Below are 13,339 nucleotides of genomic sequence, written 5' to 3' on the forward strand. Positions count from 1 at the left end.
TACCCTATTTGCATGTTTTCAGAAGTTTTCTCTTCCTTATTGGTACATAATATGTCAATTAACTCGATTAGAGAGTATGTCGATATGTTGATTAGAGAATATTCTGTTCTGTGACTTCCATGTATGTGAATATGTGTTTTTAAAGAAAGGTACCTTAGTTCTGTCTTCTTGTTTTGTCTCTTGTATCTGGGGGCAGGAAATGAGAGGGTTAACCAGGCTACCTAATATGTAGTGTGTGATGTAGGTGGTATGGAGGCGAAAAAGTTGCATTTGAAAAATTGAGACCTGGGTGAATAAATTGTGCTGGGAGCCAAAGTACATGCGTGTTACTGCACAAAACATGAAGAATCTGAAGTAAGGCTCTAAATTTAGTTGTATCATTTAAGTATGAACTGAGTTGTTCATAGCCAGCATATCATGTATCTCCAGTAGAGGTGCTTATGATATAACCTGTTCTAATTGTTTTCCTTTAGGATAATCAGTATGTATTTAATTTGTAAAGAATTTACAAATTAGGATATCAGTGTTAATAAATCATAGTTTCTACACTAGTAATTCCTATGTTTCAGTCATACAATATGTACGTAAAGCTTCAACTGCAGAAATATTTTAGAGTTACTTTAACGATTATCATTGCCACTGCCCTTTCCTTTTTTCCTGACTACTCTTGTCTTCTCTCCTGGGTTCCTGCTGTACTACCCCTTTCCTTTTCATACCTCTCATCTGTCACATCCCCAGCATTTCCACATACATCCTGCCCATTGCCTTTTTCCTACCTGTCACTCCAAACTGATTTGTACAGTGACTCAACTCTTCTCCCCACCTCCCCATTGCCAGCTTCAAAAATACCATCAAGAATCTTAAGCTGGTAAACCTAGCAGAACTCTAATTTTGGCACTCCTCATTGTTGGAGAATAGCTAAATTTGAAATCATGTACAAGTGAATTCAGACCAGTTCATGTGATTTACCAAGGAATTAATACTTTAATATTCATCTTTAATAGTTGCATTTAACCTGCACTTTTCCCCTGAGTGGTCAAAATCAAAGAATATCTGGACTGCCAAGCCACAACAGTGGCCACTGAAGTGCTTGGCTCTCATATTCACTATTTTATTTCCTGTAGTCAAGAACAGTCTTTTTTGAGGCTACACAAAGTAGGTAGTAGGATGGTTTTTACATAATTTCGTTAAAACTTTCCTTGGTTCCTTTTCCATTAAAAGCTATCATTCTGTAATAAAAATGTTGCACTGTGACTTTAAAATATCCAAAAACCTAATAGTAAGAATAAATGTCCAAAATATTGCGGTAGAGAATTAGAAGAGGCAAATAAACCTTTGGTATTGCATTTTTGTCTTGAAAGTTCCTGCCATAAATATTCAATCTCTTGCCTTTCCTGAGAATATGTAGAAGTTCGCACATGCTGAATTTGTTGCTCTTAATTACTAGGAAGGAGAGGTAAAAAACTTGCAGACTACAGAGTTCTGAAGATATTGTCCAGACAAGTTCTGAGAAATCAAAACATTGTGTCTGGTGGAAAAGTACTGATGTTACTTTGTACACACATAGCAGAGATGTCTGCTCAAAGTCTCCCTCTTTCTAGGGTGTTGGAATGTGAAGCAAGAATTAGGTTTTTTATAAAATGTTATAAATTATCATCTCACAATATTGTTCTCTAAAATATTAAGACCTTCAAAATGCTGAAATCTTGAAAGTGGAAGGCAGCAATGACAGCTGCTGTTAGGTTGGAGCAAAACATTAAAGGGCATGTTTGCAAAAGAGTTTAAGAACTTAAGAAATTACTACTCTTGCTGTTCAGTGATCTTCAGCTGGAGGGCTTCTGCCCTTTCCCCAGTGAGCAGTGAGATGCTATGTCAGAGCGTGTAAAATGCTCATCATGCATTTTAATGCAAATCTGAGCCTGTTTACCCCTTCATACAAGGTGAGGTCTGGCCTGAAGTGTTTTAAGAGGGCTTAGATGACTCTTTGCAGCATCTCAGTTCTGGGGATGTGTTAAACTTACGCTGAGAAGCTGAAACAAGCAATGAGGATAGCATTATGTTAACTGCTGCTATTTTTCTCCAAAGAGATCATATGATTATATATGTGTAAGTATTCAAATTTAGCATCCTTCTGTTTCAAAGAGCTGATTCTGTGTAACAACAATTTTTTTTTAGATGACTTCTACACATTTGCTGAATTGCACCCACACTTTGCAGAAGACTATCTCTATGCTGATCAGATGGGAGCTGAGAGCAGCTTGGAGACTTCATCTCTTTCTGCTCCTAATGGTATCTGTACTGACTTCAGCCCTGATAACACTGAAGATAAAAACAAGCCCCTACAGAAGAAACTGAATTAACACTGCAACTCTTACCTTCCTCTCCTGGTGAGAGGGTTGTCTTTTCTTGGGATTTTCACAAGTCACTCCAATTATACAGCAAATACCAGTTTTGTGTGTGAAAGTTCTTCTACCTTAATATCTTTCTTTGAATCATATGTGCTGTATTTAACAACATGTTCCAGGTTACTTTGGGAAAGGTGTTTTTATTTTTTGAAAAGGTCTTTGAAAGGCAAAAATGTGAATGTGCTTCATTATTAATGTTCATATTTAAAGGAAGCGGCACACTTATTTATATTCCATTGGTTAGTTTCCTGTACAAAGTGTCGCACAAACTGTGCATGTAAAAAGAAACTGTAGCTACTATGGTGTTAAGTGCACTTTGGTGATTAGTGTTTTCCCTAGTTTTGGGGATGTTTATTTGGGGCCAAACTTTGTTGCATAGTCAGTCCTGTTGACTTCAGTTGGATTATTCTCTTGAGCAGAGCAAGCATATTTTGGCCCTTTGTTTTGGTTTCAGTAAACAGTTTGGAAACAGTAATACAAAAACTTGCTAAGGATTATTTTTTATTTTTACTGTTGAATGACAAAATTGTTTTTCTTTCAATCTATTCCATGGTAGAATGAAAAGGAAGGGCTCTTCATCCCTCACCCCAACACTTTTCTACTGTAATCTTCCGGATGCAATTAAACATGATTTTTTTTCCAAACTGACATGCCACGTAACTGTTTGCAAATACATAACTAAACTGTGCTTTTCTCTTATAAACAATTCAAATCACGTCCACATTTTAATGGGAGATGTTTATGCAATTGTATTTGATGTAGATTTATTGGGGATCACAGGTTTCTTTTGTAGCAAGCCTGTACAGATAACACAGCATGGAACACATCATAGAAACTTCATTGTATCAGCTCAAGTTTGAAAAGGTTGCAGTTACTTCAGAGGCCAAGCCAGCAACAAGTTGCAGAACATCCTGAAGAAGTGCTAGTTACATCTCTATAGCAACATTACATATACTGCATATGACGTATATAAAGCTTAAAATAGTTTAAAACTGTTAAAAAAACCACCACACTTGTATTAATAATACTTCTTATGTTTCCTTTTGTAAAGCCAGATGCCTTAACTACCATTGGAGGTCTCAGAGAAAAATCTAGATTATTATAAAACCACAGCACTTCACTGATTAGTAGATGTTACAAAAGCCTCAAGGAGTAGGAAGGAGGACTCTGTTACAAAATAACTGTGATGGCAACTCTGCTTCTAAACAAACAAAAAAATCCTTCAAGTAATTTCTATGACTAGTTTTGTAGGGCTATGCTAAAATGGGACAAATTTTAGCAGAAGGAAATCTGTTTGTACCAAATGCTTTTATAACTATTTTTTAAGTAGCAGGAGGTGTTTTAAAGCTCATTAGGGTATTGGCATCTGTCCTTAGAAATACCTGTCCATGTTGGGGCACCTGAGAGAGATGGGGAGTAGCTGGTTTAAGTCTGGAGGACAGAACGTACTCAAAAAGAGAGATCAAAATTATCCTTTAATCCAAAGAAGAGGAGACTGGAGGAAGATGTGAAAACCAATGTGGAAAACATTGTTGTAGAGAAGATAGGAATGTTCTTTTCTCCACATGGGTGGTAGATACAGGCTCTTAATTTAAAAGGCAAGTTAAACATAAGGAAAATTTCCTTACAATACACCTAGTTAAACTAAGAAGAATAGGTTATTCCAGGTGGGGTGAGGAGCCTGCCTTCCTTCACTGGATGTTCTGAAAACAGAGAAGATAGACAGCTGAGATGGAGACACTTGATTTTATTGGTCACATGGAGATATCCCTGAGGTCTGTTTTCTGTGATTTTACAGTATGCATTTAATTCAGTATGTAAGGGAAGGCACATGTAGCCTGAACATGTTGCATCACCTCTATAAGGCTTTTTACGGCACGTGGCACAAGCTGGCTGCCTAAGATAGTTATCTTTTGCTTTATATGTGAGCTTGGGATTTGAGAATTTCAGACTACAGGGGATGAAATAGAGTTCCCTCAGAGATGTCTGAAAAGAAGAAAAAGGTAAGCTTAGTATCCCATGGACAACTTTGAAGTGAGAAAAGCTCCAGAGGAAGAGATACTCTGTCCACATCTGTGAAAGAGCAAAGAAAGATGATTGAAGTTGGCTGACTATGAGTGTGTCTAATTTGCATATATGGTGTGTGTATCTTGGGGGTCTGTTTTCTGGAAGCCCATAGGTTCATTTGGCTTCATAATTTTTTTGTGAAGGAGATGTTTTTTAATTGTGGTGAGTGTAATGGCTATACTTGTGTGCAGCTAAGCTGTACAGAGTGACTGAAGGGCACCGCATCCTGTAATAGATGGGCCCTTAAACAGACGCCACATTGTGTGTTGAAGAGGCACTGGAAGTCCTGTGTGTCTGTGAGTTCAGACCAGAGCTGCCTGCTGAAGAAGGCCAGTGACCTGCACATTGATTGGTGAGCAGGTACTCTTGGTGGATGCAATAATTCAAAAAAAAAAAAAATAAAACATAATGCAAAACAACACTTAGATTCTGGAATGAATTGTGATTCTTCCTCTTTTGAGAAATTATTGAATGAGGTAGAGATGTAAATAGGATGAATGATAAGGTGAAGGATCAGCCTGCATGGAAAGATCTTTAGATCTCATATCATGTCACAAAAAGCTGAGATCAATTAATATGATTCTGGTAATTTTAGCACCTGTAGAATATTAAGCTATAATATTAGACTGTCTTGTAGTGAGAGAAAAGCCACATTACCACAGGGTTGAGAACTCAGGCTCTTGAGGGCTAAGACCTGTAACACATCGCATGATTGCAGCAATATTCATTACAACTCATCTATCAAACTCTGACTCCTGAAGTGTTTTAGTAGTTCCCCATGAGAAACCTTTTTAAAAGGCACCTGACTTGGAGCAGCTGGGTTGTGACAGTCCGGTTTTAGTGACTTGCTGCAAAGTCAGGGTAGAAGTGGGACAAGAGGGCATGGCCTTAAGCTGTGCCAGGGGAGGTTTAGGTTAGATATTAGAAAGAAATTCTTTACAGAGAGGGTAATCAGCCATTGGAATGGGCTGCCCAGGGAAGTGGTGGATTCTCCGTCTCTGGAGGTTTTTAAGATGAAGCTGGACGTGGCACTTAGTGCCATGGTCTAGCACCTGTGGTGGTAGTGGATCAAGGGTTGGACTTGATGATCTCAGAGGTCCTTTCCAACCCATCTGATTCTATGATTCTATTCTATGATTCTGAGTAAAAACTTCCTTTCCCCTTCACCATACATTGACACGTAAATGCTTTCCATTAAAATATTACAGATTTTACAGAAAGATTGTTATATTTTAACTGGTGGTGTCAACAGCCCCTAAATATAAAGGGAGAGATACAAAGAAATTACTTCACTTCTTTGCAACTATTTAACTTAATAAATGATCCTTAGACAGAAAATGCAGGGGTGCGAAGGCGTTTGATGTTTCTGATGAGCGTTTTTCTCCTGTTATGTGATACTGCCATCCCTTCCCAGAAGAGCTCTTGCATCAGCCTGAATTTTTACATATTGTATGAGATACACAGCCAAAGCTTTGCTATTCTTGTATGGCTCAACAAGTATACTCTGTATTTTGAATATATTTAAAGTTACACAGAAAACCATGATATCCAAGATACCTGAAGTTTCCGGGTTTTGGTTTGGGTTTTTTTACTTCATATATCTCTTTCTAACCCCACTAAAACCAAACATGTTTGGGAGCTGCAAAACATGTTTAAACCACTATCTCTACCACAGTATGGCAAGTGTTATTACAGATTTTTCAGAGTCCACTGCTGTAAGCAGATACACTTAAAAGGCTTTATAGGTAATTCATAAGCCTTATGGAGAAACTAGGTTGTACACTTGTTTTATATGAATTAATTACACTGTACATTTCAATGCATTTGTCTTAGCTAGAATATTCTTAGCGTGATAAATAGTGACCAGACTTGTGTGTGTTAGCTAATCCCACTTAGAAGGTGTAAATCCTTAGGCCACAAAGGTTGAAAAACAGACGTGTGCAGAAGGGAAGTGATGCATTCTTTAATGACAAAGCTGCCAGAAGTAAAAAGAGCTAAGATTCGCACAGAGCTCTTTATTAATATTTTCGTGCAAACTGAATAGCTTTGTTAGCTAGTTTAAGCACTGGGCTGGTTAGAATATTTTTATATTCATAAAATGTAGTAAACATTTTTCTAGCAAAGTCATTGTTGGACTTCAGCATCTGATACATTTTCTAAAGCAGATGTGGTTTTATTAATTTACGAGTTCCCTGATAAGGCCATCTTTGGTACTGCCATTAAATTATTCTTCCTGCTTTTATATTACCATGTGGTAAGTACAACTTTTCATGTTAACTATTGTAGTCTCTTTCTGCTCTCTGCTCCTTCAAAAATGGAATTCCATTTAAAAAAAAAAAAAAAGAAGACAGAGGAAAAAACCCCAACACACCCTGACTTAAAGAATACTAGTTGCAAAACTAGCAGCACATGCTGTAGATCCTATGATCTCAGAAAAAAAAAAACCACCACCCTAAGCACAGCTCTGCATATGTTATGGGACTAAACAAGAATGGAAAGACAACAAAATTCTGATTAGAAGCTCTGACCAAGTCACTTTCCTTCTTCTTTAGGTCAGAGTGTGGTGGGTCATAAGACCTTCTGAAATGTTGCATTTTGCTTAATGTGAAGCCTCTGGGTTTTTTTCCTAGCAGCCCTTTCATGAGTGCTCCAGAAATAAGACATAACATATGTGCTGCCCGAAGATTCTGTATTAGCAAAACTAAAGTTCAGCTCCTAAAGCTATAATGAGACACAGAAGTTCCTTGTGAACAAAGCATTTCAGATACTTTGCTACATTTTAGGTATCTGAACTTCACCTCATTTGGAAAACTTAAATTACCAAATAATTCTGAATAGATCATTACAATAAGAAAAGGAGGAAGAGTACAAAATGGAAAGTAAGAATTTGTCATCAGTGCCATTAATTAAATCAGTTATTGTTCAGTCCAGCAAAACTGCAAGATCTGTTTCACATATGAGCAGGAAGGCTGAGATTGTCACTTAGGTAATTTTGCTATCCTGATTTGGTAGAAATTAAGCCAGCTGGTCTTCAGTCAGAGGATGATTTCTTGAAAGTACTGCAGCATCATGTATCCAAGTAACATCTTGGTCACCAGCAGTGCAGCCAGTGAGGTTTCATCTTCTCACCCTGCCTTTTTCCTTTGAATTTTGGAAAAAAAAATTCAAACCATGACAGTATTCAAACCTTGTAAGATCTTAAAGGTAAAATCCTCCAGCACCACCTCGGAGGTGATCAACAAAGACAATAGTTCTATGCTTATAGCTATGGCAGTGAACTGGGTATACATGTTAGTCACCAACACCTTGTGATCACACAACGCATAAATTATGTAATAAACCATGCATAAATTATATAATACTGATGTAAAACTACTGAGAGAACACAGCAGCAAACTGGTCATCCATTAGATGTGCCGGGGCTTGGGTCTGTGAGTATTTCCTGAATCTCCCAGTGCTCAAGTTACAGCAGTTTCGTTCTCTAGGAAATATTTCAGGTTTATTTCAAGATAATAATTACTTTGACTTCTACAAGTGGAGGAGTGATTTGTTTTGTAGAAAGCAGCTTCTTTTTCCCCAGATGGTATGATGTGCTTTATGATGTGTAATGGGATTAAACTGAAGTGGGTGATACCGAGAGAGGAGAGGATGTAAGAGGCTTATAAAATGGAGCATTTATGTTTCTGTGAGATATGCTAAGACATTTCTGCAGCTGTTGACACTGCCTAGATTGTCTTGCAAGATCATTAGGCAAAATAATTTTAGTAGTTGTGTGATGGCAGTGGCTGCTTATTTTATTCTCTTTAGCAGAGTGGCAGAGCAGAGCACTCCTGTGCAGGTTGGCTTTGGGAGGCCATCTGTAACTGATACTGACATATCTGCAGTTTTAAAATGATGAGTCTCTGGGAACAGAAATGATAGAATCACCTTAGCACACATCACACCGGCGTAATTAACTGTTAATTAACTTATCTCTTTGGGGTATTTCTTTTTATGAATGTAATTGTCATGCTGCTTGACTCTGAGCTAAATTGCACAGAGCCATATGAACATTAGAGCTCATTTGAGATTAGCTTAGGGATCTCAAAAAAGGTGCTGTATGATAATCTGTCAGTAAAATGTTAAATTTCAGGTTTTTTACCTTGACCAAAAATGTTAGGCGCAAGAGGAAAGTCATAATGACTTTTGTAATACTCTATTTTTATGTTATCAGTAGGGTGTTATTTAAGAATGCCAGTTCTGAGCCAAAGTCAGCTGGAGAAAAATCAGTTTGAACTTCTGATCCCAAACCAGCAAGTAGGAAAGCCCATCAAGGCTAGCATGGCAGCAGAGCTTTTACTCTGCAGTTGACCTTTTCTGACAGTAAAGAAGGATCTTTTCTGCACCTTGGGCTGGTGAATTCAGTTTACTGTGTCTCTAGTTCTTGCTTGTGCTGTCTGTTCTTTGTAGAGAGAGCCTGAGGGAGACCTTGCTGCCTCTTAGGTGACATTCACACACTTTTCTCCCTGAGCCACGAGTGGCAGCTGAATATTAAAGTCCTGTTCTGCTAATGCCACCCAAAACTAAGGGTTCATGTACTGTTTTAGCTTGTGCCTGCCGCTAAGTAAAGAGTTGCTTTTTCTTTTCGCACACTTCAACCATTGCAGATGTGTCCAGGTGACAGCAGGTCTGAAAGAGCTTATGAGATTCAGTTTGTTCCTGTGAACAACAAGAAATCAAATTTACAAATACAGTACAATGAAACCTTAAATGGGGTTGACTTCTGGCTCACTGTATCACTTTCAGTGTGAGCCTGTTTACTTCCAAGTTCCCAATACAGAATCTATAAATGTGATCGCAGACAAAGTCTCCTCATGAATACTGAAGAAAGGTGACACTCAGACACTTTTCATCCTACCATGGTATTGGAAATTAAATTCATCTGACGAGGTTGTTTCTAAGTCTATGAATGTATATGGGGAAAACCCAAATACATATCTTTTATTCACTATCCAGCATGAAGACAGTTTTGTATTTTAAATGCTAAAGAAATAAACCTTTAAAGATCTTTTTTGCCCTAAGTAGGTATATTTTTTGTTTTATGTTTTCTTTTATAATGAAGTTCAAGCAAAATATTTCTTATATTTCAGAAGGGACACTTAGATTAGCCAGTGCTGTACTTTATAGACTACAAGAACAGCTATAAAGTAAACATCTAAAATTGAAATTGTATTTTTAAATATGTGAATTAGAATTCCTTTAAGTCAAACATGTCTCCTTAGCAATTGTATATACTTAGACAAAAAGTGAAACTGTTACAGCTACTTGTCTCTATAGTTGTTTGTGTTTGGTGATTTGTTTATATTGCTTTCTCAATTGCTCTAAGGGTATTAAGAGCTCCATGTAAATCAGTAATGTTAGAAATAGAAGTCAGAAGTAAATTTCTTTAGAAGTGGTAGACTTTGTTTCCTGGACAAGGACCAAGACTAAGCATCAGCTAACCTTGTATTATGTACTATAAAACTTCAGTGTTGCAGCGTTGTGCTGAAAGTATTTGACATCTGTTCAACGGGACCACTTTCTAATCCTTTTTGTAATTCCCAGCATCTCTTCAGGTGTGTGAGACATTTCTAATTTGATCACAAGTATTAGTTCATCTTTTTGGAAGAATAAAACTGAGTAATCAACAAGCTGAGAAATAATTCAGGAAAAAAGTTTTTGATCTCTTGAATTATAGTTGAACTTGCATTGAGGATATAATTTCTATATTTTGGAAAAAAATATTGCTATGTTTTTGAATACACTTGAAACTTTAAATGCAAAAGCAAAAAAGTGAACCTTTTAAATGATCAAATTTTGGAATTTTCTCTTACCGCTACTGAATCCAAGTTAGGCACTGCCATGAAGAGGATGCTTTTAGTTGGAAACCTGTGCTGACAGAGCAGGAATCTGTTTTGTAGGAACTCACTTGGAAGGTATCACATTTTTGTTCCATCAGAGGTACAACTTCTGTTGTTGACTTCAAGGCTGCTCAAGCAGACCTGATGTGTTTAAAGATGCATATTGACTGCAAGCTTTTTATTACAAGAGCCCTTGGATATGCAGTGTAAACCTGTAACGATATATAGTGCTACTGGATAATAATGATCTGAATGCGTATTTTCTGCTGTAAATTTCCCTCATGTGGCTCCTATGATATGTGTACATAGACTATTACCTTTGCACTGAACTGACTATACTTCATAAATGAAGAGCAAAAACAAGTAGTGTACTAAAGATGACTGTACCTTCTGGTTCCAATTGTGGAAATACTTTTGCAGAACAAAAAGTATAGCTTCAGTGCTACAAATTTGATTTTTATATTTTTTATTAACATGCATGGAAGACTAAGGATAATATTTTTTAAAAATGAACTTGTTTTTTGTACATTTTTCAATGTTTAAAACTATATGATTTAACATTACCTCTGAATACCAGTGATCAGTAAATTTTTAAAGAAAATACCTCAATTTGAGTGTTCTTCTCTTGTTAGTTGTCTGATAGGTTGGAATGGACTATAGCGCGTGATGAAGTGAGCCGTATGATGTAGATGCCTAAACTGTGCTATAGAAGGCGTATGATGATTTACTAAAAAGGGAACTAAATGATACACTACAAGTGTTGATGTGCAGTTACACAATCATGGCTCATTCTTCCCAACTGGACATTTTCCTCATGAATGGCTTGTAAATTGAATTTTCAGCGTGAAGCCAAATTAAAAATGAAACAAAAAATGTTTGGTTTCCTCTGGATTTTGTTTTAGATTTTTTTTATAAACAACACGGTTTACAGTAAGGGAAAGGATACAAACCCTAACTGTGAATGAGACTGAGTCTGTATATGTTTAGGTTTGCTTTGTTGATATATGTTCTCTGTCAGTGTGTGTAGGAAAACAGTGTTTCTTTACCTGACAACTTGGGAGCATGAAATACAGGGGCTTAAGGGGGAGGTTTGTGTGGAAAAAAAAAAAAAAAAAAAGAAAAAAACAATATCCCTGTGTGACAGCGATCTTGACTCCAGTTCTATTATGTGTGCTTAAAGAATATTGAAAGATCAAAAAATATTTGGAAAAGGTGCTCCAGAACTCTGGAGAATAAAGCTGTCTAAATTAGACTGAAGTAGCTCTGGCTACTTGCATTTGTCCAGGGAATAGCCAAGAAGGGATCCAACAGTTCAGATGCCTACATACCTGAAAACTTGATAATGGAGGGTGGAAAAAAGGCATACTCTGAGGTCCAGTGGATATAAGCTGAACCATTAAGAATACAAGTGAAACAGTGGGGAAGCTTACCAGATAAAGTACATATATTCATCATGATGTGAAGATTTCAAGGGAAGACTTGTTAGTGGTTTTTGTAATGTTATTCTCCAATTTCAAGTGATGAAGTTGTGATTTAGCCTCAGCTGGTGTCTAAGTACCATGCAGCTGCTTTCTCATGCCTAGTGGGAAGAGGAGGAGAATTGGGGGGAAAAAAGGAAAAACCTGTGTGTCAAGATAAGAACAGTCAGGGTCAAATCCCCAAATCGGAGTGGCAGAGACAATGCACTGATGAGCATATAGTCACTATAGAAGTGATAATACAGTGTTAATAGCAATTAACATAGAATTTAATTCATTGGCTATTCTCATCCAAAATCAAATTCCCTTGAGGTATGCATCGGAATTCCCAGTCCTTCCACATTACCCAGCAAATGCACCCAGGTCCTTGAGCAACAGCAGTCCCACAGATGGGTGTACCTTTGCCTGAGGCAGGAGTAACCCAGATTGTTTTCCCCAGCAGATTTTTTTACATGCACTATAGGAACTTTATCCCCTTCTACAGTAGGTGGAAATTCTGATTGAGCAGGGCCAGCCCAGCTGGCAGATCCCTTAGTGTTCATTAACCAGGTGGCATTTGCTAAATGTGTATCCTGATGTTGGAAGATCCCACCTTGTTCTGCCTCTTCTTCCTGTTCTTTGTGGTGGCTTTGTTCTCCTTTACTAAAGAAGCTGACTTTTGTGTCCATTACTTCTTGTGTATAGGGGCAACTGATACCAGCACAGGCTGGTTCCCTGGTTCAGGTGCTGTGCCTGACACCAGGGTTGGAGTAACCTCAGTGCCTGTCACTAAGGTTGGAGTAGCTCCAGTTTCTTTTGTCTTGTCATCAGATTCAGAGAGCTTCTTTTTCTCTTGAGGATAATGAATAATGTCAAAGATTACCTGGGAGGCCTGGGCCAGGCCCCAGCATGTTGCAGTCCTTTGTGCCTCTCTGGAATAGACAGGGTGACAGCATACTTTTTCCAGATGTTTTACTAGCTTTTCCAGATTCTGCACTTCTTCAAGGGTGAAGTTCCAATATGCTGGAGATGCCCACTGTCCTAGGTACTTGCCCATGCTATTCCACACACCCTGCCACTCAGAAATATCCAGCCCCAGAGCAAATCTCTGGGTGGGATTCTTAAGTAGCTGTTTAACCTTAGACCAGCCCTGGAACACATGCAGGAGACATAGCAATAGGAACACGCTGGTTTGAACAGCCCAAGGATATTCAGAATTCTCAAAAGGTATCTGCTTCATGGATTGGGTCTCTGAGGAGAAAAGGTAAAGGCATAATTATTAATAGTTTCCAATAGATGGCTCACAAAGTCCAGACCTGATGGCAGTGCTGAGTACAAACACCAGATTAGTTTCAAGTCCAGCCATTCCATCATATCATAAGACAGAGTTCCATTTAAAAAAAGAGTTACATTAAAATCATAACCTTGGCCCAGTTCCCATGGGTGATAAACAGCACAAAGCAGACACACAGACTGCAAGTAAGGCATCACATAACACAACTTTAAGAACAAGCACACTAACTTTGAGAGC

The 13,339-nt window shown here is 37.8% G+C and overlaps 2 protein-coding genes across 7 annotated transcripts in view; one reads left to right on the top strand and one right to left on the bottom strand.

Annotated features, from left to right (window-relative positions):
- The window catches only part of LPCAT1 (lysophosphatidylcholine acyltransferase 1), a 63,525-nt gene extending 56,188 nt beyond the window's left edge, over positions 1-7,337 (top strand). Inside the window, exon 14 of the mRNA XM_051812744.1 lies at positions 2,176-7,337. Coding sequence (XP_051668704.1) covers positions 2,176-2,360 — 185 coding nt within the window. The 3' untranslated portion in view covers positions 2,361-7,337. The remainder of the gene's footprint in view (positions 1-2,175) is intronic.
- A 1,291-nt stretch (positions 7,338-8,628) lies between these two features.
- Positions 8,629-13,339, bottom strand: part of LOC127482463 (uncharacterized) — a 225,693-nt gene continuing 220,982 nt past the window's right edge. For 3 of the 6 annotated variants that reach the window (XM_051812821.1, XM_051812820.1, XM_051812822.1), the window contains one exon: positions 11,942-13,059. In XM_051812821.1, the coding sequence (XP_051668781.1) occupies positions 12,497-13,059 (563 nt within the window). In that variant the 3' untranslated portion in view covers positions 11,942-12,496. The other 3 variants (XR_007908607.1, XM_051812823.1, XM_051812824.1) reach the window with 2 other exon arrangements.

This window comes from Manacus candei, unplaced genomic scaffold (assembly GCF_025592945.1).
Source record: "Manacus candei isolate 608988 ecotype Guabito, Panama unplaced genomic scaffold, ASM2559294v1 h1tg000088l, whole genome shotgun sequence".
Lineage (NCBI taxonomy): Eukaryota > Metazoa > Chordata > Aves > Passeriformes > Pipridae > Manacus > Manacus candei.